The sequence below is a fragment of the Rattus norvegicus genome, chromosome 4 (assembly GCF_021556685.1).
Source record: "Rattus norvegicus strain SHRSP/BbbUtx chromosome 4, alternate assembly SHRSP_T2T, whole genome shotgun sequence".
Lineage (NCBI taxonomy): Eukaryota > Metazoa > Chordata > Mammalia > Rodentia > Muridae > Rattus > Rattus norvegicus.
Window position 1 is genome coordinate 64,194,340 of NC_141537.1, and position 25,826 is coordinate 64,220,165.

The 25,826-nt window shown below is 44.3% G+C and overlaps 1 protein-coding gene across 17 annotated transcripts in view; it reads left to right on the forward strand.

Annotated features, from left to right (window-relative positions):
• Nucleotides 1-25,826, forward strand: part of Cald1 (caldesmon 1) — a 180,870-nt gene that overhangs the window by 141,453 nt on the left and 13,591 nt on the right. For 8 of the 17 annotated variants that reach the window (XM_087656178.1, XM_087656180.1, NM_001398578.1 and 5 more), the window contains 5 exon segments: nucleotides 2,716-2,862; nucleotides 5,978-6,377; nucleotides 13,626-13,771; nucleotides 18,078-18,342; nucleotides 20,502-20,642. In XM_087656178.1, coding sequence (XP_087512304.1) covers nucleotides 2,716-2,862; nucleotides 5,978-6,377; nucleotides 13,626-13,771; nucleotides 18,078-18,342; nucleotides 20,502-20,642 — 1,099 coding nt within the window. 17 annotated transcript variants of the gene reach the window in all.

The window sequence follows — 25,826 nt, forward strand, 5'->3', positions numbered from 1 at the left end:
GAAGGGCTCTCTCCTGCTGATGACACCATAATTGAATTAGAAAGGAACATTTGTATGGTGTCATGTTGTCACCTCACGTTCAACACGTCTAGAATTGAACTCATGTTTCCTTACAAGGCTGCTCCTTAGATGAGCTTCTCCAACAATGAACAGATGATGGCGCCCATTACTGTGCTGTAGGGGGACACAGCCAGCATGTCTATGTGATTGCCACAGACTTAGGGCCACAGGAACTTATGACAGATTGATCAAAGGGCCAAATAATCCTAAGAGATCCCTTCTGAGAACCAAGTTTTCTGACTTAATTTAGGCATACGTTAATGCTATCAAGCTACTCTTCCCTCCATATTTGTGGAAAATTACCACTCGGTTTAATAAAATATGTAATAGTTATATAGATAGAACACACATGCTCACATATGACACTTTGTTTATATTGACATTTGACACAGTAGCAGAGTTTAGTGAGCATAGAGTCAGAATTTCTCAAGTAACAAAAAGCAAATGAGGGCTGGAGAGATGGCTCAGCGGTTAAGAGCACTGACTGCTCTTCCAGAGGTCCTGAGTTCGATTCCCAGAAACCACATGGTGGCTCACAACCATCTGTAAAGGGATCCGATGCCCTCTTCTGGTCTGAAGACAGCTACAGTGTACTTGTATACATAAAATAAATAAATCTTTAAAAAAAAAAGCAAATGAACCAACCTTTAGAATAGTGCTACTAAATACTATCACTCAATGATATTCAATAGTATAATTCAAAATATAATTCAGTAATACTCAATAGTATTACTGAAGAAAAAGACAACACAGATAAAGGTACTGGATCTAAGCTAATGCAAGCCTCGCTTGTGACTCTAAGATGAGCAAGCTGCCATTACTCACATGTGATGGACTGTATGCCTATGGCTCTGGTATTTTGTTTTCTTTAATTTGAAATTTATTTTTTTTGTAGCTGCATACATTTTAAAAGTTTGTGTCCACTTAGAGGCATTTCTTGCTTTGGGTTGGGGAGATTGCTCCAGTGGTTAAAGCCCCTACCACATAAGGAGGAGGACTGGGGTTCAAATCCTACATAAATGTAAGCGGGCATAGTGGCTCTCTTGTAATTCCAGCCTGAAGCAAGATGGCTAGGTGGTCATATAAGCAAATTTTAGGTTTAACTAAGAGACCCTGCTTCAATGAATCAGGTTAAAAGCCTTCTAGGAAGACTCCTAACATCAGCCTCAGAGCCTTCATAGGCATATGCACACATTCACATGCAAATGCACATACACATGCAAGTGTACACACACACACACACACACACACACACAGCACAGCATATGAGTGTTGGCCTACTAATACATGTTTCAGTGAGCAGTATAGAACCTTTGAGTTAGCTGACACTCTTCCACAGTGCAAAGACTTTGAGGCTACCTATCAGTGGTCAATCGAGCACACACACACACACACACACACACACACACACACACACACACACTATCATAAGGTAACTGAAGGGGAAAACAAAATCTGACCAAAGAAGATATCTAGTGTCCTCATTTTTAATGAACACCTTTGGCTTATTAGAGCCAGAGTCTTGGTTTTGATTCTCTCTGGTCTTTGTGTCAGAGTTGGGTCTAGTTCAAGCAATGTATCAAATTCTTTTTAATACATATTTTGATTATTTGGGTTCAATACTTGCTATCTCCATGTATAAATCTTGCATGTGATAATCAACTCAGTACAGAATTGCAAATAGGCTAGTCTACAGTATCCAAAGGCATCCTGCTTTGGTGTAGATGTTCTGGTTTATTTGATCAATGTAAATTATCCTCTGGGTCATTTGATGATGCTTTTCAAATACAAAAAAAAAAAGTTTGAAAAGGAATTGGTTGGGTGCCCAAACTTAAGAAAGTGAACCATCCCTTTAAGAAAGAGCTGTGCAGCAAACCACTGAACTGAGAACGGGACCACCGTTGAAGGAATCAGAGAAAGAACTCGAAGAGCTTGAAGGAGCTCGAGACCCCTTATGAACAACAATGCCAAGCAACCAGAGCTTCCAGGGACTAAGCCACTACCTAAGGACTATACATGGACTGACCCTGGACTCTGACCTCATAGGTAGCAATGAATATTCTAGTAAGATCACCAGTGGAAGGGGAAGCCCTTGGTCCTGCTAAGACTGAACCCCCAGTGAACGTGATTGTTGGGGGGAGGGCGGCAATGGGGGGAGGATGGGGAGGGGAACACCCATAAAGAAGAGGAGGGGGAGGGATTAGGGGGATGTTTGCCCGGAAACCGGGAAAGGGAATAACACTCGAAATGTAAATAAGAAACACTCAAGTTAATAAAAAAAAAAAAAAAACAATAGCAACATTACAGTTACAGAGTAGCCACAAAAATAATTTTATGACTGGGGGTCACTACAACATGATAAACTGTATCAAAGGATCTCAGCATTAGGAAGGTTCAGAACCACTTGTATATAAGTTCATTAGGTTGTATAGATTGTTTGGTCTGATTAAATTCTGTGCCTGTGTGATATTATTTATGTATTTATTCATTTGCAAAGCTTTTTATAATAAAGCTTTAAAAATAAAAATAAAAAAAGAAAGAAAGAAAGAAAGAACTGTGGTCCATTAGCAGTCATTCCAGGATGCTTGGCCAGGACATTGATGACAACACATGTCGGCTGGCCATGCTGAGGTACTTGTCTTTTTAATGTTGCAGAATTGCCTATCAGAGGAATGATGATGACGAAGAAGAGGCTGCCAGGGAACGGCGCCGCCGAGCCCGACAGGAAAGGCTGCGGCAGAAGCAAGAGGAAGAATCCTTGGGACAGGTGACAGACCAAGTGGAGGCCCATGTCCAGAACAGGTACTGTCCTTCTCTCATCGAGGCTTCTCCGGGTTGTATCTTCATCGCCCTGGTGATGGAGTTTGCTGGCAGATCATCCCATCCTCAGACCAACGAAACCATTAATGGTTGGTTTTGCCGAGGTGCTTTCTGACTGGGTATCCCAAGCTGAAACTCACTATGTAACCCATAGTGAGTGGTTTTGGTTTGTTTCTCTTATTTATTGTATATTAAAAGGAGGCTGTTCATAGCTCCATTAACTGGGCCTATTTAAAAAAAAAATCTTCAAGGTAAGGGGCTGTGGCCTCCCCAGCCCATTTCCTAGGGTGGTCTTGCCAATGCTGAACCATTAGAGACAAGTTTCATAAGAAATGTAATGTTTACGCAAACAATAGAAATCTTGGTCATTGGTCATTAGTCCCTAACTGGGGAGGAAGTGTAGCTAAGAGTGGGGGAGGGGCAGCTGTGATCACTGGGTTCCACTCCCTGGTTTTGAATCCCAACTTGGCAAACCGTGTGTTCCTTCACTTTAAAAAGTACAGCCACAGCTCCCTTTGAGGAGCAGGGCTCAACTGCAGGGAGGTAAGAGTTCGCATAAACACTCAATGCCTTGCACATAGAAAAGTGTGCTCTGGCTGAGTCTCCCAGGAAGGGGGCAGCGTGACCTTTTTCTGATCTCAAACTGAAGAGAGGAGTAAATAATTTTTAAAGTGGCATTTCTGAGGCCTTTCCTGAATCTATACCCAGTGTTGGACCATGGTTTTAAAAGTCACAACTGATTGATAGTGTTCTTAAATCTTGCTTCTGGACGGGGGTAACAGGGCTATGCTAGCACATAAGGCCCTGGGTTTGAGCCTCGGCTCAACAACCAAGTCAGCAGCACACACAAAGGCCCTGTTTCTACTTACATTTCATTTCTGCTTTAATTTTATTACTAGCTATTATATGAGATTACCTAAGTTTAACATTTCTTTTGCCAAGCTTGATGGCACATGCCTTAATCCTAGCATTTGAGAGGTTGAAGCAGAAGGAACAGGAGTTTGTGGCTAATCTTGGCTTTTTGGTGAGAGCAGGGTTACCCTGGACTACACAAGACCCTGTGTCCAAAGAACTAAAATAAAAAATTAAGTGGTTTTTAAGGAAAATACATTAAGGTATTAATTATCTACATATTAACTATCTACAAGTATAAAGAGTTCTTGGGGCTGAACAGTTAACTGGCACTTTAATAGCTACTGGTGACTGTTAACCATGATCTATAAATGAGGGCAAAGAAAGGTTCAGTGGAGTCTGTTGATTTCTTAACCAGTATCCTTGTCTGGCTAGCACTTTGGAATTTGCAGTACCTTTTCAAACCCTTAGAACTCAGTTGGTCCAAGAGTTCTTTGCACAGACCTTTTACATTGACCTCCCAGTTCGTGATATTTCTGTGGCCATGTAATCCATATGTGGCTAATTCACAGTGACAATGTCCTGCACCAGAGGCCAAAAAGGCTTAAAATCCAGGCTTTCCTCTGCTATATCTTCTTGTTAACTCTGAGATGTGTTTTTCCAAATCCAAGTGAACTTGAACATCAGAGGAGCCAAGTCTGGTATGAAGCATGAAATTTGATGGAGTTTCTAAACATTTGGAGGCATATGCTTCTAGCTCCAGTCATAGTTCTGGTATCACATGACTGGTAATTCCAGCCAGGAGGGGCCACGCCCTTGGTCTGGGCCATGTCCAACACCGGGGAAGAGTGACTGGGATGATGGACATGCTATAGTTTGGATTTTCCTTTTTTTGTTCCTTTAAAAAATAAACATTGGGTTAAGCCAGCCTTTACCCATTGGAGAAAAGGAGAAAAAGCTCTTTCTTCTTGAAAATCTGTACAAAGGAGTTAGATTGCCCAGATTAGTTATGGTAATATTGTTGCTATGACAATTTTAATATTTTAACACAGTATACTAGTGCACTGTGAATATTTTTATGTACTGGATAAGGTCCTTTCTGTCTTATTTTAATTTTATTGTTATTACTTTTATTATATTATTTTTTGAGAGAGGGGGATCCGATTTCACTGTGTATCACTGACTGCCCTGAAACTTGCTATGTTAAGCAAGCCAGCCTCAAACTCACAGAGATCCGTCTGCCTCTGCCTTCTGTGCTGGGATGAAAGGACTATGCCACCATGCCTGCCTCTCCACCTTTTTTTAAGACAGGGTCTCTCACTGAACCTGGAGCCCACTGATTCAGCCAGACTGGCTCCTCGGTGAGCCTCGGAGATCTTCTGTCCTTTCCTCGTGACTCTGTCAACCCCAAACCAACAAAGAGGGCAAACATAGAGAATACACACCTGATCAATTGTTTAATCCTGGACACATTGTTTATTCTGACATTTCTTTGGTTGCCTAGTCCTGTCGAGGTACGCGGGAGGGCAGAGGGTAGGAAATGCCATCCTTGGCTGGCAGTCATTACCCCGTGAATTGTGGAGCTCATTTAGATGTCTCCAAAGTGAAGGTTGTTGGCCTAACGTAGACTCTCCACACTCCCCACACTCCTCCCCTCTAAGTACCTCAGGCCCCACCAATCCAGATTAGGAATAACTTGGTGGCATTCGTATGAAACTATGACACTCACAGAATTCACTCATTATTCTGATTTGATCCTTGTCATAGTTGGGATCCACAATGGCACAGATTACAAAATCAAGGTTTGATCTCAAATAGTCTGTTTGTAAGGTTATTCAAGAAAACGACGGTTGGGGGTTAGGTAAGTGAGACACAGGAAGGAAGGCAACCAAGTAGAAGTTGCTTTCCAGCAGCATAAGTGGCCACTGTGGAGCTCTGGGACATAACTCCATTAAGAGCCATGACTGTTGAATTATCCTTCAAAACAAGGAGAAGCCAAAGTATTTATATGATGATTCTCCTCAGCTTTTGTTGAGTGATATTGATACTCAGAGCTCCTACAGCAAGTTGAGGAGACCCAGTGGCCTGAGAAAGACCAAGAACAAAGATTTGGATAGACTCAGTTGGAAGCGTAGAGTGGTAACATCTAGGGGCATGCGAGCTGGATACTGCTGGCACCTGCTCTTTCTGGCTTCAGGTGCCTCTGTATGCTTGAGTAACCAACACGATTCCTTCTGTCACACAGTGTCCCCGATGAAGAGTCTAAGCCAGCCACTGCAAATGCTCAGGTAGAAGGTGATGAGGAGGCTGCTTTGCTGGAGCGCCTGGCCAGGCGAGAAGAGAGACGTCAAAAACGCCTTCAGGAAGCCTTAGAGCGTCAGAAGGAGTTTGATCCAACCATAACCGATGGCAGTCTCTCAGTCCCAAGCAGAAGGATGCAAAATAACTCGGCTGAAAATGAGACAGCAGAGGGGGAAGAAAAAGGAGAGAGTCGCTCAGGACGGTATGAGATGGAAGAAACAGAAGTGGTCATCACGTCCTACCAGAAGAACAGCTATCAGGATGCTGAAGACAAAAAGAAAGAAGAAAAGGAGGAGGAGGAGGAGGAAGAGAAGCTGAAGGGAGGGAACCTTGGCGAAAATCAGGTAGAGGAGATGGTAGAAGAGAAAACACCAGAAACCCAAGAGGAAGCTGTGGTGATGGTATTGGAAAATGGGCAAGTTAGCGCAGAAGAGTCCAAAGCAGAGGGGGATGGGGAACAAGACGCGGAGGGGATAGCCCATCGGAAAAAGATGGAGGCAGAAGAGAGAGAGAGAGCTGAGGCAGAGAGGCTGAGGTTGGAAGCAGAAGAACAAGAACGAGAAAGAACCAAAGCTGAGCAGGACAGAAAGCTGGCGGAGGAACAGGCAAGAATGGAGGCTGCACGAAAAGCAGCTGCCGAGGAGAGGGAGAGGAGGGAGGCTGAAGAGAGGGAGAGGAGGGAGGCTGAGGAGAGGGAGAGGAGGGAGGCTGAGGAGAGGGAGAGGAGGGAGGCTGAGGAGAAGAAGGCCAAGGCAGAGGAGGAGGCGAAGGCTAGGAGGATAGAAGAACAAAGACAAAAAAGGCAGCTAGAGGAGCAAAGGAGTGAGAGGCAGGAAGCAAAGGACAAGGGGGAGAAGGGAGCGGAGAAAGCTGACAGGAAAGGGCTGACTGGAAGGGAGGCACAAGACGACAGACTGCAGACAGCGGTCCCCAAGACACAGGTACAGTAAGCACTGTGCACCTACTGTGTGATGCCTGTGACTCATGAGAAATGCAATGCACACCCAACTTGGGGGCTGAGGCCTCGTGCACATCACCACACGTGCTTGATCCGTTGGCAAACTATTCATTTTTTTTTTCAGGCCATAGCAACACCCAAGCATAAAGCAATTGGGCCAAGTATGCAACCAACCCAATGAATGGGGCAACCAGAGAGAAATCAATTGCTCTGTGCTTGGGCGTTATGGTCATAGAAAAATGAACTAACCCAAAGATGCTGAATGTGGTGGATTTCTGTCAGCTTGTTTGAACGTCTGCATCTGAATTCCCTCTTTCTGTCAGGGAAGCCTGGGTGTGCATGAGGCAAGAGGCCTGTACTTCTCACCTCGCTCTGGTGTTTGATGGCAGTTTTTATTTTTAATTTTAAAATTAGGGGTTGGGGAGTTGAAATAGAAAATTAAGTTCCAACGTTTAGTCTTAAATAGAAATATAAATCCTTTGAAGTTGACTGGAATCAGGGGGAGAAAGGAGAATGTTGGACATTCCCCAACCCCCAAAAAAACAAAAATAAAAATCAACCCCAAAAGCCTGACATGCCATCATGCAGACCTGGGTTTAATGTAGACTTGCAGAAAGCCATTCCTCTGGGGCAGTGCCAGTTAACAGCTGATGGACAATTAAGAGTATGCAGTTTGCTACGTGGCTCTGGAAAGATGGGGGATAGCAGTAGGGGAAGGAAGTGTAAAATACAAACATTTTGTGTTTTTTTTTTCTCTATCTGCAAGGCTGCATTAAAAAAAACACAAAACCCTCTAAGGGCTGTAAAAGACAAGAGAAATGCTTGCACGCTCAGCTCTCCAGAGTGAGCTCTGCCACTGCACTGCACTGAAGTTGTTTTCCACCCCTGCTTCTGTACCCAGGGCTCATGCACATGGCTGTAATTGAGAGAAGTCATGATCAGGATGCAAATGCCTGGAACTTCATGCCATGCTAGCGTCCAGCACAGTGGGAGGCATGGGAGGAAAAACATAGGGTGGGGTGGGACACGTCACCGCTAGCATCAGGTACCACTGGCGCCAGGGGCTCTGAGATTGTCACCAAGATGGCCACAGCTCACGCAGAGTGATCTGAGCACCCTCTCACTCTTGCAAGCTAGACAGGGCTTCTAATTACATGAGTGACCTTCGCCGTTCTTGAAAAGGAAAAGGAAGAAGGAAAGGGAGTTAAAGGGCAAGCTCAAAGACAGACATCCCAAGATGACAAGCCCGCCTTCAGAAGGGAAGAGGTAAATGTCCTTACAAGTTATTGTGTCCTAAAGCCACACAGAAAGCAGCATGCCTGGATCTGACCTTGGAACTGCAACCCCTCCCCTGTGGTTTCCAGACCACGGCTCATGAGTCATTGATGAGTTCGTATAGAGTGTCTTAGAACTAACTAATCAGGCTGGGGACATGGTCCAGCGAGTAAAGCGTTGGTCACTCAAGCAGGAGGACTGGAATTCGGGTCCCCCAGCACCCACATAAAAAGCTGGGCACAGTGTAGGGGAGTGTCTGTAATTCCAGCCTTGGGAGGCAAAGACAGTGGGATGACTAGGGGGTCCCAGGGACACACTGACAGCCAATCTATCCAGCAGTGAGCTCTGGCTTCGTTGAAAGACCTTGTCTCAAAAGTTATGGGAGAGAGCAATAGACAGTACCCAAAATCAACCTGTACCTAGCATACACACGCTTGTACACACATATTCATACACTCATATACTACACACATGCACACGTGTGCAAACACATTCATATACACTCAAACACTGCACACATATGTACTTGAGAAAAACAGAATTGAAAGCATCTGAGGGCATGTAGGCAGTACAGTGCTCTCCCACAAATTGTCTTTCTCGGTGTTTGTCCCAGTCAAGAACTTGGACAGCCCCGCTCCTCAGTCTTGCCTACTTCCTGCTCCTACAGTGTGACTTTGGTTTCTGTGAACTCTGCTCTGCTTGCATTTCAGTCACGAAGTATTCCCAGCTGGCTCTGGCTAACGCTTTAACTTTTTCATGAAAAGGCGTGCACATACATGCACACACACACACACACACACACACACACACACACACACACCCTAAATCTCAGTAAAAATTTGGTGAGCTGAAGATGATATATTGTTCTCAAAAAGCAAACTTTGGCCAAATCCTCTGCATTGCACACACACACACACACACACACACACACACACACACACACACACACACCATGGGGAACGGATATGCCAGGATGCTTGTAGGTAAGTAAATGAGGCTTCTGCATGCAGGTACCATAGCTTACAGTGCCAGGGCAGAAAGCCTCACCTGGTTCTAACCATCCTGCCTGTGCTAGCTGCAAGTGATACTACAAATCATCATGCTATCCAGCAATTTCAAGCAGTTGGATGTGGTAAAACAGAAGCAGCAGGCAGAGCAATGCCTGGATTATGTTGTCCAAGAGACTGGTGAAATGATCTGTAGTCACTGGATACCAGCCCCAACGGGTTCCTGCTCCAGTTCTCTGTTAGAGCATCCATTAAGAAAATCCAGAACTGTAAAGAAAATTCCACGTGTAGAAAATAGATGGGCATATTAAGTAGCACGTGGGTGGTTCCTTTAGGTGACTGTGTAAGATTCACATAAGAAGGAAGACCCTGTATATTTACTTGAAGACTTATGCTCCTCTCTGCTCTAGTAGAACTTGTGACTGTGAGCCCTGGTTATCTGAAGGAGAGGGAGGTGCAAATACTGATGACCTGGAAACAGAATTTAGCTCTACCAGGCAGCTAAGGAGACAGCTGAACACCCTGGACTGTGTAAAGGTCCATCTATACAACAAAGCTGTCAGAACTATGCTTCCATGTATAACTAGTATTATATGTGGAGGAGGGCATGAGATCTGCAACTCCGTGATGAAATGTGGGTGGGGGCTGCAGTAAACACCCTCTGCTGTTGTGAAAGTTCATTTAGCCAAGGCAATGACTTACTCTTAACGGCCAAGTCATCCCACGCCTACGTCTGAGTCAGAAAAGGCTCATCCATAGTCATCCCTCTGCCTCTTTTCAAATAAGTCAAAGTCCATGGTATCAGTCAAACATTCCAGGGAATAGCTGGTTTCAAGCCTGCCAGTATCCTTTTCCCAGTTTGCCCAGCAGCACATTCCAGCGCTCATAACTTCCGGCTTCTTTTTAATGCCAGGCTAAATAATCGCCTCCAATAGGGCTTTTCAAAAGACCAATGTTAAGATTTTAACATTGTATTTAACTGCTGACTGAATGGATAGAGTTCTCCCTTCCTAACTAGCTGGACTGGTCTGTGGTATAGGCAACCTGAAATCGTTTAGCATGATTCAGACATTTTAAATAACACTTACCTATTCTTTTCTTTGTTCCCTTCGTTCCCTTCCTTTCCCTTTCTTCTGTTGTCTTCCTTCTCTCTCTCTCTCTCCCTCCCTCTCTCTCTCTCTCTCTCTCTCTCTCTCTCTCTCTCTCTCTCTCTCTCTCTCTCTCTCTCTCTCTCGTCACTTAGAAGCAAACAGAAACCTTTCCTGGCAGGGTTAGGGACCCATGCAACAGCACACAACATAAGCAGGCTAGGCCAACCAAAAGTAAACACAAACATTCCTCTGCCCTTCCAGGGGAAGCATTTCCCAGAGTCCCTCCAGTGCTTTAAAACACAAACAAATAAACAAAACCCCTGTGTTCCTCCACCGCAAGTGAACTCTGTGGCAGCCATGGGGGCAGATGATCTCCAACTTAGAGACATAATTAAGTTTCTGTCTCTCCTCCTCCTCCTCCATTACAAGCTGTCTCTGTTCAGTTCTTCTGTTTGGTTGTTGCTCAGCTTTTAACAAAGAAAGAAGAAAAAAAGAAGGAGGAAGGAAGGAAGGAAGGAAGGAAGGAAGGAAGGAAGGAAGGAAGGAAGGAAGGAAGGAACCAGTCAGGGTCTTTTGTGACTTTGAACCTACTATTCCTGTCACCCAGGCCCACATGTCCTAAACATACATGCCCTAAACATGTCCTTAGCATGCAGATGCATCCAGGAATTTGGTTAAAGAATGCTTCAGTCACTGTAAGCTGCAGTCTAAGCTCTCTGATGAAGGTCTAAGTTGTCCATGAACCAAATTTTAGGAGCAAGGAGCCAGGAGGACATGCGTGGGGTAGAAGAGGGATCCAGATGAGGATTTTAGGGATCTGAAGCTCAAAAAGGCCGGCAACCGACATCCCACTCTTGCTGTTATTCTAGAATGTTATCGTGGAGAGTAGCACGACACAGACTCCTGTCTCAGTTGGGTCCATGTGTTCCCTTGGGCTTTTGAGTTCTCTCCAGCTTAAGGTCATGCCTCTTAAATTCCCACACCCCCCATATGCTCATGCTTTCTCCCAGTAAGTAGCCCAGTTATATGGAGCCTCATCCAAACAGCTAAGAATCTAGAGGCTGTCTTAGAAGCACAGCCATGTTATCTGGGAATGAAGAAGCATGCTTGCTCTTTCGACACTCATGGCATGGCCACCCAGTGACCCTTCAGCAGAGATCTTTTTCCCTGGTAACATTCCAACCTAAAAGACCTAGTTCCCAGGGACCCAGAAGGCTGTGGGCTTGCCATGAACTTTCCATAGAATCTAATCCATTGAATTCTTTAAACTAAAATGTAAAGATCCCGTGGAGTCCTTTATTTATTTCTCAGGAGAAAATAACTTTCAGTCAAACTCAAGTCACCATTATTACATTAAGAATGTTTCTAAGAAAGTTTTCCCCCTGAGAATATGAAGAGACCACCCACCAAAACCCTTCCCAACAAGTTGAGAGGGAGGTTCTTTTTCTCATAGACATCTATGCCTTTACCAATCTATTCTAAGTATTCATTTTGCCAGTACATCTGATAATGAAATGAAAATATTTTTTACTTCAAAAGAAATGAGTTAAAAGGAATTTACCCATGCAGTTGCCACCACAAACCATAAGACTTAACTGAGAATTTGTTTCATGGGTACCCTGGGTATATCTCAGCTCGCCTCCATGTTTGTATTCCCAGATATATATTAACCAGGGTGTAAACTCTAGCCCGTGGTTCCTGGGGCTCTATCCAACAGTGACAGAACAAAACGAAACGATACTGTCTCCTCCTGCCTTTTCAGTGACTACTGATATGTTCTAGGGGCCAAGGACAGCCACCAAGCATCATATTCACATTCCTATATAGGGCCCGAGCTTCCTTTTCTTGCTCATAAACATCCAGAGGCCAAGAGGACAGTAAGAGGGTGGGATGCGGAAAGTGATCATTTCATCTGACTGTATCTTGATGAGCTTCCCAGAGAAACTGGGTTTTCATAGAACTGGAATCAAACAGCCTCGTTGGTTGCAGACAAATCTGCCAGAGAGGGCACAGCAACAACATTGCATTCCCTCTTTAGCATCATTAGGAGAAAACAACTTTCAGTCAATCTCAAGTCATCACTACTACATTATGATGTTTCTAAGAAAGTTTTGCCCTGAGAATATGAGGAGACTGCCCACAAGTCCCTTGGCATCACCATGTATACCCCACCTTAACTAACTGGAGTGGTGTTGGTGAGTTGCCTTTCCTTGGTGACTTAATACCATTTAAGGAAGATTATCAGGCAAAGGACTATAAAAGGTAGTCCGTACACTACCATTCTACCTTGTAAAATATGCCCTAGGAGTAAATGTTCAGAGGGTACCAAGAATGGCTGGAAAGCAGTGAGTGGTCAGGTAAAGGGGGACAGTTCTGGACACCCTAGAAGCCCTGCATTCCCATGGTCTACCTTTCCTCTTCCAAATATTTCTGCTCTTTACAACTATCTCAGAAGGAGCAGCAGAGGTCACTCTCTCCTGCTCATGTTTTAAGAATGGATGAGAGAGTGATTTGAACTCTTTGCCCATCTGTGAAATAATGGGTCTCATCTACCATGAAGAGTTTACAACACAACAACCACAAAAATGCTAAGACCCACTTCCCCGGACACAGCCTTCCCTCTGGTACCCATAATGATCAAGCCCACTTCTGGAGGTTTACATCTTTCCCATCAGTGGACATCAATGTGTACCCTAAAACTATTCCTATCCCCTGCTAATTTGAGTGGTTTGTGTGGCTTCAGACATGGTTCTAACTCCTTTCCCTAAAGGTAGCTTTTGTGTTACCTCTTTAGGATACCATACTAATTTGAACAGAGCTGGACCACCTGCTGGCTTTTCTCCTATTTCTTCCTTATTAGGCTCTTATCAACGATGCTCCTTTTAGCTAAGAAGATACTTGGTTAAGCTACTCTACTGCCCTTCCATTAAAACGACCTGTAACTGCTCTTCCTAGTGAGAACTGCCAGCAACTACCCTTAGGTGGGGTTTCCAGGACTAGAAAGCTCCCCCAAATAACCACAGTGAGATCCGTGGTGGATCTTGACTTCCTAACGTTATGGTCCAGGTCTGTCTCACAAGCCAAAGAACCATGACTTGCTCTCTAATAATCTTCTTGATTTTGTTTCTACATCATATTCTGGATGGTTGCTCTACCTCAAATCTAATGACTTCCTTAAAAGTTGGGGTCTTCATTAAAACCAGCTAAAACCTAGTACGATATTTATAGTTATCTCTCTTCTTGATATGTATCCTTGGTTAGATCAAAGATGAGAAGATTAAAAAGGACAAAGAGCCCAAAGAAGAAGTCAAGAACTTCTTGGATCGAAAGAAAGGATTTACAGAAGTGAAGGCGCAGAATGGAGAATTCATGACCCACAAACTTAAACAAACTGAGAATGCTTTCAGGTAAGGCGTGACTACCTAACAATATCCGCATACCTGGGAGGGAGAATGGGTCTCCTCATCATGTGCCTCTGGACAGAAAGGAGCTAAATAGACAACATTCCTCTGTTTTGAGGTCATTGGCCATTGTCTTAAAGTTACCCTGTCACTGGCAGTAGACTAGCACTCATTGCTCAACCACAGATTAATCCTCTCCTATTTCCTTTTTTTTTAATAGCAAGGGATATAATGTTTACTGTCTGAGTTTTGATCTAATACACTCATGTGGTATCAGTGTATTAAAAAAAAAGTAACTGGGATTAATATCATTGGTTCATGCCTTGTATGGTCCAGACTATTTCCTACAAACCTTTCTCTGTTCATTTTTGTAAAGGTTGTAAATGAGTGTTATTTTGTGGTCCACAAACTTGGGGCACATTAGGTTAAGCCAAACTACAGCTCTTTACCATAGGATTTTAAGAGCTCTGTAAATTTGCAAGGGAACTAAGGGGGAGACATTTTTAGGAATGTATACACATACACACACACACACACACACACACACACACACACACACACACACATGCATACGAGAGAGAGTGGGGGAGGGGCACTTAACAGGTTACTATAATATAATTTTTTATCTATCAGCATCAGCTGAGCTAAAAACAAGCTGTGTTCTACATGGTAAAAGCCTTGTATCTGGTTTGCCTTAAATCTAAAAGAGCAAAAGACAGAACAGAATTTTCTGGAAGGTACTGCCATAAACCACCCTATGTTATGAGCCTACCAGCCTGTCTAGGTAGAGGCAGAATAACCAGTCCTGTTTTGGTGAATGCTGTCTTAATTCTTCATTTTAAAGGTTAGATTTTCTTTTTAACTTTGGCCAGCAGTAACATTTATTCCAGATTTTTTTATATATATGTAATACTCAAGACGGATAGACACACAGGATCATACAATATACATATAATTTAATGTAATCAGAAATGTATATTTTAAATTTGCTTTGCACCATGTACAATAGCCAGCTTTCTATGTCAGTAAATCTAAGCCTGCACTTCCTGATGTGAGGCGTGCCTCTGTGTGACTAACTGAACCAGTCTCAGGACAGACACTTTGATTAGATAAAGACGGAGCGACACCTAGTGGATCCCAGAGAAGAGTCCATTTTCTCATCCCTACAAGATGATCATATAAAGAGCAAACTTCCAAACCTGCAAAGAGCTTCGAATCACAGGCTTGTGACCCTGTGACACCGAAAGAGCAATGTAGGTTTGTAAGATAACCTTTAATCTCGTTTGAGTTCAGAATGAGAGTTCATCTTTAACCATCAAGAACCTAAGATAAAATATGTTTGTACTTTATAACCTCAGCTCATAGTAACAAACACACTTTATATCACAACCCTCACCCACAAAAACACACATGTACATGTTTATAGCTAAAAAAAAAGTTTTAGAACATGGTACTATATTTTCTTCTATACCATGCACTTTTTTTCACTTTTTAAAATATTGAGACCAATCTGCTAAATTGATTTATTGAATTATTTTTTTTTACCTGAAACCTGAAAGGCCTGTCCTAGAAGAGGCAGTATATTCCAAAGTACTTCTGTGTTCAAAGGCACGAGGTGTATAGACAAGATGGGCTCTGTGCACTGCACATCCTGAATCCCCTTCTCATTTTATTAATTCTTCTCAATTCTCTTGCTCCACAGCTGGAGGCATTGTGCTATCGATCACACAGAATAATCATTAAACCGTGGGGATTCATTTGTTCCTGACAAAGGTGTCAGGGGGTGAGGGGTTGGATTCCTGTGCTGGATCTAGTTAATAATGACCTCACTACGAGTTAATCAGTATTTAAATGGAAGTGGTTTTTACATCTCTGCCTCTCAGCTAGAGACTCCCTGTATCAAGGCCCTTCAGGAACACCATGAAGTTCTCTCCAGTCTGTGTCTGGGATGATCCAGTGTATGTGACTTCCCTAATGAAGACAGAGTACACTTTGTGGTTCCTCAGCCCGTGTCCATCTCGGTTTTGAGACAGGGTCTCTCACTGGTCTGGAGTAGGTGGGGCTGGCAATCCAGGCTGGCTGCCTATCTCTGCTTCTCATTACCCCTAACCTTTGCACATCGTTCTGGGGACTGACTCGGGTCCTCATTTCAAGAATACCACCTTCTGCCAGCTATTATTGACTACCACATGAGACAATGCATTTGAAAACATTCACACGGTGTGATGCATGAACCCTTTGACCTCTGGTAACCACCCGAATCACACCACATCAGTGGTCGTTTAGTAGTTTTAGATCCTGGCAAAGGATACTCCGGCCATGTTGGGGATCGGAGAGAGTAGAAATATGTCTTGGAGTCAGAAATTAGCCTACAGCCATACCGTAATTAGGAAGAGTTTGCCAAAAGCTCTGGCAAAACAGACATGCCTTACTGGGTTTAACTCAAGCAAGAAACAGTAGGGCCCAGACAGTGGCAAATGCCTGTAATCCCAGAATTTATGAGGCTGACACAGAAGGAAGATGATGGGCTAGGGCTGGAGGCTAGCCCTAGAAAGAACATGTCTCAAACAACCACAACAAGGAAAACCAAACAACAACCAAATTCTACAGTTCGGTGGTGTTAACGCTATTCTCAGTGTCCTGCCACAGAGCTCCATAGTTATTTCATCCTGAAGAACTACAGCTCTACACGCATGCACAGCTCCTCCTGCGCCCCCTCCCATGCCCCAGAGAACCACCATCCCTTCTGTGCCTACGAATTTGATATTGCTAGAGACTCCTCGTAAAGTAGAACTTGGGGTACCTGCCCTTTTATAACCAGTCTCGTTTAGCCTGATGTCTTCAGGTTCACCCACATGGTAGCATATGTCAGTATTTCTTTCTAGGGCTGAATATATTGCATGCTATGGATATACCACATACACTGATCCCTTCAGCCCACAATGAACTTAGGGTTGCTCCTACCTCCTGGCTTTTGTGGAAAATGGCATTATGAATGAAGGAGACCTTGAATAGTGGGGTCTCCTGCTTGGACCCCGTTTAGGCCCAGCCCATACCCAAACACTAGTTTTCACAGAAATCCTTTATTAATCAGCTAATATTAACTGATTAATAAAGGGGGCAGTTAAGGTGGCTGCTTTCTGACTCAGGCAGAAAAACAGCAACCATTGCTTCTCGGCCTTTGGGCTAAGATCAAATGAAGAAAAACAGCAGCCAATGACCTTGGAGGCTTAATTTTTTAAGAGAAGGAGAAGGGAAGTCTAAGGAACAGGCTAAGATACAGTGGTATGTTTTCACTGGGCATGTCAATCAAGTGAGCCACAGAGGGCTTTTGATTGCTGGACTTGAATACTTTGATAGCTGGACCTTGGTAGTTTTCTTAGGGTTTTGCTGCTGTGAACAGACTCCATGACCAAGGCAATTCTTATATGGACAACATTTAATTACAGGGTCAGAGATTCAGTCCATTATCATCAAGGTGGGAATGTGGTGCAGGAAGAGCTGAGGGTTTACATCTTCATCTGGAGGCTGCTAGCAGAAGACTGGCTTCCATCTAGGATGAGGGTCTTAAAGCACACACCCACATTGCCACACCTATTCCAACAGAGCCACACCTTCTAATAGTGCTACTCCTTGGGCCAAGCATATATAAACCATCACGGTAGTCAACGTCAGGAGTAGGGACTGGCTAAACAAGGGGAATAGACCTTGAAGGCCAGCTTTAGGAATGTACTCTAATGGTTTTTAGTAAGGCAGAGGAAATGGGGGAGAAGGGCAAGGTCTGCCAGAGCTATGCTGGCCACGCTTAAGCTGGCCAGAGTCCCCTCATTGAATATATGTGTGAATGTGGGTGAATCTCAAGACTTTTGCTTTCATTCGAATATATGCCAAGTGGTATGTCTGGATCATATATACAGTATTATTTTCTTTTCTTTTTTTTTTTTTTTTTTTGGTTTTTTTTTTTTTTTTTGGTTTTTTTTTTTTTTTTTTTCGGAGCTGGGGACGGAACCCAGGGTCTTGCGCTTCCTAGGCAAGCGCTCTACCACTGAGCTAAATCCCCAACTCCCAGTATTATTATTTTCAAGGTTGCACAGATATTGGATTTTTTTTCCCACATTAGGTGCACCATTTCTTCTTTGCCCTAGCAGAGACATCTGTAAAGATCTTATCACGGAGATCCCCCACCAACCCCAGGACTGGTGTGAGGATCAGGGCCTGGCTATAGAACCTACAGACAGAAAACCTCCCGCTCCCTCCAACGGGGGCTGCAAGACAGAGCCAGGTAACTGCCTTTCCTTTCCTTTTCTCTCAGCCCCAGCCGTTCAGGAGGCCGGGCCAGCGGGGACAAGGAAGCTGAAGGCGCCCCACAAGTGGAAGCCGGTAAGAGGCTGGAAGAGCTGCGCCGACGCCGTGGGGAGACAGAGAGCGAAGAGTTCGAAAAACTCAAACAAAAGCAACAGGAGGCAGCCTTGGAGCTGGAAGAGCTGAAGAAAAAGAGGGAAGAGAGAAGGAAGGTTCTGGAGGAAGAGGAGCAGAGAAGGAAGCAGGAGGAGGCTGATCGAAAAGCTAGAGAGGAGGTAAGGGCTGCCTGGCCCAGCCAGAGGAAACATGGATGCCCCCAAGTCCTTAAGTGTATGGCTCATGACCTTGTAACCCAGAGAGGACCAGCCCCCCAAGGAAGTCCCCTGCTGCTCTTCTGAGTGTGGGCTCTTGGGCGGTAATGAACCAGGTAGCATGGTCAGTAGAATGCTCGCTCCAGTGTACACAAAGAAGGCTCTAGATTCAATCCAGAGCAGTGCATATACCCAAGTGATGGAACACCCTTCATCCTCAGGGTAATGGATCACTCAGGATGTGGAGAAGAATCAGAAGTTCAAGGTCTTCCTCCTTCACTATGTCGAGTTCAAGGCTAGCCTGGATTTACAGGAGACACTGCCCCATAAAATAATAGTAATTTATTATGGCTGTAAACTTAGCATGTTCTGGAATGTGTCTGAACCCTGAGTACTTGTATCTCCATTTTTCTAGAAGAAGGAACTGAGGCACAGGGGAGTTTGTGAGATTTTCCCACTTAGCCTATTGTTCTCTATAGCCTCTCAATAAAGACCAAGAGGAAATCTGAGATAGATGAAAAGTCTACCACCTACCACAGAGCCAAGCTAGGAAGCAGGGTGGGTGTGTTGGGTGTGCACCTGAAAGCCTAGCATTGGAAGGCTGAGGCAACAGTATCCTGAGTTCCAGGCCAGTCTGGCCTGGGTTACACAGAGAAACCAATTCTGCAGGCAAAATCAAACAAAAAGAAACAGGAAAGACAAACACCTGTTACATGGTGTCCACTATTTGAAGTCTTCATAGAATGTTATTGATTATTGCTAGTGTGTATATGTGTGTGTGAGAGAGAGGGGAGGGAGAGGGAGGGGGAGGGAGGGAGGGAGGGAGGGAGGGAGAGAGAGAGAGAGAGAGAGAAACGCACATGTGTGGGAATACCTGTGTATGGTGGTCAAAGGACAACTTTGTAGAGCTGATTTTCTCTTTGCTCATGTTTTGTGGGTTCCAAGGATCATATTCAAGTCTCCAGGCTCCTGCCACAAATGTTACTGCTGAGCCATTCCCCTGGCCCTAAAGTTTCTCCAAGCAAACTAGAAAGTACAGAAGCTAGGCTGGTGTCTGCTTTATTCACCGCTCTACACCAGGACCCAGAACGGCTTGCTGGGCCACCTGAGCCCTGTCACAGTTGACAGATGCATTTGTTCCATTCTTAACACGGAACAGATCAATTTACAAGGAGGGAAACTTGGCCTCCACACATGAGAAATATGCTACGCCAGCCTCAGCTTAGATGGCGATGGTTTACAAAGTACATTTTCCCCCTTTCATCCTGGCATACACTCTCATTTTGGGGGGAAAGGAGCCAGGAATCCAATCATTAGAATGACTTGTTTGAAGATGTTTGATGGGTCAGTGATAGAATAAGCCCGGGGACCCTGCTTCTCCAACTCCTGAGCCTAGAACGTTCCAGGCCTCAATCTCCTATTCCCTCAAAATATGGGAAAAGATTTTCATCGATTTTTCTGACAAGGATGGGTCACAGTTTCCCTAAGTTGTGTGGAAAGTTAATTATTCCAGTGTCTCTTCCAACTCCAGCTTCCAATGAGGCCGGCACCTAAAATGATGTCCTCAGTTGAGTCAGGGACTGCCACAGAAATCATCTCAATTTCTCAGACTCGTGTAGTTTGCTAGACTTGGTAGCATAGATTTATAGCCCTTTTTGCACAAAGGATTCCATCTTGACAACTCTAACTGGAAGCAGGTAGAGGGGCCTTTGTATTCCCTTGCATACTCAGAAGTGGATGGTTGATGTTAAGTGACTTACAAGATATGATGGTGACCTAGCACCTTCAAGGGTGACTTGTTGAGCAGAGTGACAGTGTGAACGTTTCACACCCTTTTTTCCCCTAAACTAGTCATCATGAAATTAGATGATTGCTGTAATTCTGTTGTATAAATGATGAGACTGAGGCAGGTAGCAGGTAAGACCAAGGTCACACTGATGGAAGGTGCCCCTCCAGAATGCAAATCCAGGCAGCTGGACTCCTGTGCTCAGGGGTACCCGCTCTTGTGCACCCCAGAAGACGGAACTACATATGTACTAGGGTTAAGTGTGCCCTCTGATTGATGCTTTGGGGCTCACAGCACTTGAAGCACACTGTGATGCTATTTGCTCTGTCTGTCTCAGGAAGAGAAGAGGAGGTTGAAGGAAGAGATCGAAAGGAGAAGGGCAGAAGCTGCTGAGAAACGCCAGAAGATGCCGGAAGATGGCCTATCTGAGGACAAGAAGCCGTTCAAGTGCTTCACTCCTAAAGGCTCATCTCTCAAGGTATTTTCCTCCCAGAAATTCTTCTTATAAAATTTCTCCTCCTGCTTTATAGGAATCTCATGAGAGCCCCTTCGGTTTTTGAACATCCAAGACTTCCTTGGCTTCTTGTAACTCTTTGCTGTCCTGTTTTAATCTGTTCCGGCTGCTGTATTGAAACACTTTAGACTGGGTAACATAAAGAACAGAAACATATTGCTCACAGTTCTGGAGGCGGAAAAGTCCAAGATCAAGGAAGGCATTAGCCAGTTCAATATCTGGTACTTCATAGATGACATCTTCTTACTGTATTCTCATCTGATGGAAGAGAAAAGAAGGGGCGCACAGCACCCTCTTGGCTCTTTGAGAGGTACACCAATCCCATCATAAGGAATCCACCCAGAGGCCCTGCCTCTTACATAGCACATTAGGAATTGGATAGCACCATACGGAGGGCTACAAACATTTGACCCCTGACTCCCTCGCCTGCTTTTCTTTATGTTAATTTTGTGATTTCTAAAAGCAGAGCAACTGGAATTGGTCCAGGTCCAAGCTGTAAAGCTATTTCTGTAGGAGATGAGATGCGACTTGGATAGTGTCCTTTCCCTGTAGAGAGGTCCGTCTCACACTGCATTCATGGATCAGAGCTTCTTTCCCAGAGAAAACAGAAGGAGCAGAAGAGAGCTGACGTCAGGGAGGCTGTGGAGCCGTTGAGATATTGGGGAAAAGCCGCTGACTCAGTCGGCCACTTATTACCATTTATTATCTGTCGCTTTGAATACCCAGTGTGGTCCCTTCTGTACTGAAGGTATTTAGTAAATATTTGCAGATGACTAGTGAAAGAGTGAGTGACTCCTCAGAGAACCTTTAATATTTGAATCCTGTCCTCATCTACTGTCAGCCTAGCTAGGCTACAACCATCAAGAGTGGCCAAAGCCAGGGTGGAGTCACAGTCAGGCTCCCATGGCTACACGTACGTATAATATATGAAAGTGACCAAAAGCCAGGCACCTATACATATATCTCCTGTTTGTCAGAACATTTTTATGCGAATGTGGGGGCTACACATATGTGTGGGGACATGTATGCATGAATTTGCATATGTGTTGAGACCAGAGGTCAACCTCAAATGTTCTTCCTCAGAAGCCCTCCACCTTTATTTTTTTGAGTGAGGTTCCCTTCTTGGTCTGGCACATGCCACCTCAGCTGGCTTTTTACGTGGGACCTAGGAATCGATCTCCTAGTTTTTATGACACTGTGAATGCTAGTCACAGGTCTTTTGTTTGCTTTGAGACAGTGTCTCTCTATGTAGCCCCGGCTGTCCTAACAACGTACTGCGTGAACCAGGCTCACAGAAACCCACTTGCCCCTGCCTCCAAAGTGCTGGGATTAAAGGCATGTATCACCGTGCCCGCCTTGGTTACACTTGGTTCTAACACTTCCCAAAGTACCACTGTGACCTGGGTAATAACGATTTGGTTATCACAGACACATGTACAGTGCCGGTACAGAATGACAGTGTAGGTGTCCTAGTCTCTGTAAGTAGGAAGGAAGCATGATGCTCACACGATAAATTGCCCAGTGGACAATGTTTCTCGGAATGCATCTTTGTCGCTAGGAAACACATGACTTTTGTACTTCAGCACACATCTCGGAGTCTGCTTTGGGAAAATCCATCCAGTATACATGTTGAAGCAGAATATTGTTTATCCCTGAAGGAAGTCAGACGGGGCGGGAACCTGGAGACATGAGCTGGTACATAAGACATGGAGGGGTGCTACTTAGGGGCTTGCTCCCCCTGGTTCGCTCACCTTCCTTTCTAATAGAACCCAGGACCACCTGCCCAGGGACGGTACCACCCACAATCAACCACGAGTTAAGAAAACACGGGCAGCCTGATCTTATGGAGGCATTTTCTTTCTTTTTTTTTTTTTTTTTTTTTTTTTGGTTCTTTTTTTCTGGAGCTGGGGACCGAACCCAGGGCCTTGCGCTTCCTAGGTAAGCGCTCTACCACTGAGCTAAATCCCCAGCCCCTGGAGGCATTTTCTTAACTGAGGTTCCCTCCTCTCAGACGACTGAAGCCTGTGTCAAGTTGAAAACACATCCAGCACACCAATCTGAGCCAGGGGATTTTTTTTTTTAATGTTTGATATTTATAGCATAACTAGCTTGTTCTGCATACTGTGAGAAAGAAAATTGCTACCTCTTGATAGGAATACAGTTGAGTGCGTCATGGGGAATGATTCAGAACTCACAAAGGGAACCGCATCCAAACCAGGAAGCCCTCAGGGCCAGTACGAGGCCTGCAGTAGGCCAGAACATTGAAATTGGAATTTCATGACTTTATGTCATGAAATGGTCTTTCAACCACTTACTAAGGAAGTTTTTATTTAAAAAAATGTAGGCTAGAGAGATGGCTCAGCAGTTAAGAATACTTGTTGCTCTTGCAGAGGACCTGGGTTCAGGTCCTGGCACCCACTTGGCAGCTAGCAACCATCTGTCATTCCAGTTCTAGAGGATCTGATAGCTCTTTCGGCCTCCATGGGCACCGCGTGAAGACATACATACATACAGGCAAAACACCCACACATATAAAATTTTTAAAAATAAATCCTTAAAAGAACTGCTTAAGGCCGGCTGTGGTAACTCGCTCCTTTGATTCCAGCACTTGGAAGGCTAAAGCTAGAGGATCACCAGTTCGAGGCCAGCCTGGACTACCTACCTAGTGAGTTCCAAGACAACTTGAGCTGCAGAGTAAAACTCTATCTAGGAAACAAAACAAAACAATAAATGTATTCCCTTGATTGTTTGGGAGCTTTACAGCAAACACATGACTCGAGGCTCACTGGGATCAACAGAAAGACAAGGAGCAGCTAGGAAAGCAGTCACCCAGCCATGGAAAAGAGACCTCCCTCCTCGCTGCTTATCTCTGAGCAGCCACCAGGGCAACCTGTCCCCAGTCCTGCTCTTTTGTTCCTGGATCAACAAATAATCAAAGGAAACAGTGTTCCCTCCCTCTTCCCCCTTTAAAATCTCTCCCAAGATGAGTCTTCCTTGAACAGTTCTGATAACATGAGAGCAGTCACTGAAACTTCTAGATCCTATCTAGTCTGACTTCTGGACAAACTGGAGCTCCTCCTCCCCTACTCTTTAACCATCTCCTCTCTACCAACCTCCTCAGCGGCCTCACTTCTCACGTGGCTCCCTCTGGCCTTCCTAGCCCCTTTCTGTCTTCTCTCTCACAGAGCTACACGTGTTAACCATCATTTAAAGTCAATGTATTTTTAATTTCTACATAATAAAGATGGGCATCTAGGTATACATTGTCTGCCTCTTGTCCCAATGGCAAGTTCCCTAGAGAACTTTCTGGAATTTTCCTAAACTCTGCTAATCCTATAATGGAATTCCAATGCCTAGCAATTCTCTCCAGGCTGCGGCATTGGTTATAACCATTCTAACAGCCAGGTGGTACTGTACACTGCCAATGGGAATTTGAATTTTGACCTCAAAATAGTGCTAAATGGTATGTTTTGCTCATTCCTTATGATTTCCACTGTCTGGGAAACTCTAAACGTGAGTTCTCATTGCCTCATTATGGAAGCAATGAATGATAACACAAACAAAGAACAAATTTTAAGTAGACTAAATCTAAAGGCTGTTGATGCTGTTGGTGTTTGAGTTTATTGATGGAGAAGTAGAGTGTGAGGCAAAGCAAATATACAACCTCTTATCTAAAGCTAGCCGTATTTTCTTCCCTAAGTGCTCTTAAGACAGTACTGCCACCCCCTGGTGGTCAGGAGCACCAACTTACCTCCTTAGCTTCCTTAAATAATCGGGCAGAGTATTTAATTCATAAACTCCACACTAGAGCAGATGGTTAAGGCATTTACCAGCAAGACTCAGTAAACAGGGTACATCCTATGGAAACTAAGAGAACAAAGCCAATCTAGATTAACTATTCCAGGTACAAGAGGAGGAGCAGGAGTGTACTCTTTGGCTTGAGTTCATGGGACAGCCTCAGTGAGCACAAAAACCCTCAATAAGACGCTGGCAGAGCCACACACACAAAAACAATGCTCAGCTCTGCTCTGTACTGCATCGTACTTCCCACCGCCCTCCAAACCTAAAAACTCTGTGAAGTATTTGACTTGTAAAAATAAACAAATAAATACAGCCCATAGCTTCCTGCCTAGCTCATTCATGCCTCCCTTGCTTTCAAAAGGTCATGTGAGAAACTGTAAACTATAAGACTCAGTTCAAATATCAAAACTCCTATTTTGTCTTAGAGATGTGGCATCGTGTGTGCTTCATCATATTTAGTGTGGCAGTTAACTGTTTTCCAAATCTAAAGGGCCCTTTGTTCTTTTAGTCTGCCAAGGAAGGCACATGAAGAAAGGTTCCATATCCTACCCTGTCCAGAGATCTGCTCTGGTGGCCTGCCCTAGGCTGATAGGACGTGAATGTTCCCTTCTCTCAGTCATCTTGGATAAGCATAACAGATTAGAATAGACTGAGTAGTCATCATTTGCCAGGTATGGTGGCTCATGCCTGTCAATCCAGCATTTCAGAGAATGAGGCAGGAGGATCAGGAATTCAGAGACAGCCAACACTACATAGTGAGACCTGGTCTCAGAAAACCAACAAACAAACAACAACCAAGAACCTAAACCAAGTAACCATTTGTTTTCCACAGTTTTGGAGACTGGGAAGTGTGAGGGCAAGGGTGTGCCAACACTGCTGAATCCTAGAAAGGGTTCTCTTTCTCCTCCACAGATGGGCATGTTCTTGCTGTCCTCTCATGTGCCAGAGAACAAGAAAATAGGAGAGATCTCTTATCTTTTTCATCAGTGTTCTAATGCCATTCATGAGGACTCCACCTTCCTGACACAGTGATCTTCCAAAAGTCCCACTTCCAAATGCCATCACATAGAGATATAGATCTAAATATATAAACAATTAGTTTTTCATTAGTTTGTATTAGGTGTATTATGGAAGGCCATCTTACTGGCTGTTCTTTGCTCCCAAAACTTAATACCCCCCACTCTCTGCATTCTTCACTCTTCCAATCCTAGCTTCCCAGCCTCAGATACGTTATCTATTGTTTCCTCCCTGTCCCATCTGGGCTGCCATGCCCAGCATAGCAGTGTTCTCACTTGTTCTGTGGTTGTTTTTATTTACCAGGCTCACGAATGATGGTGGTGTATTGAA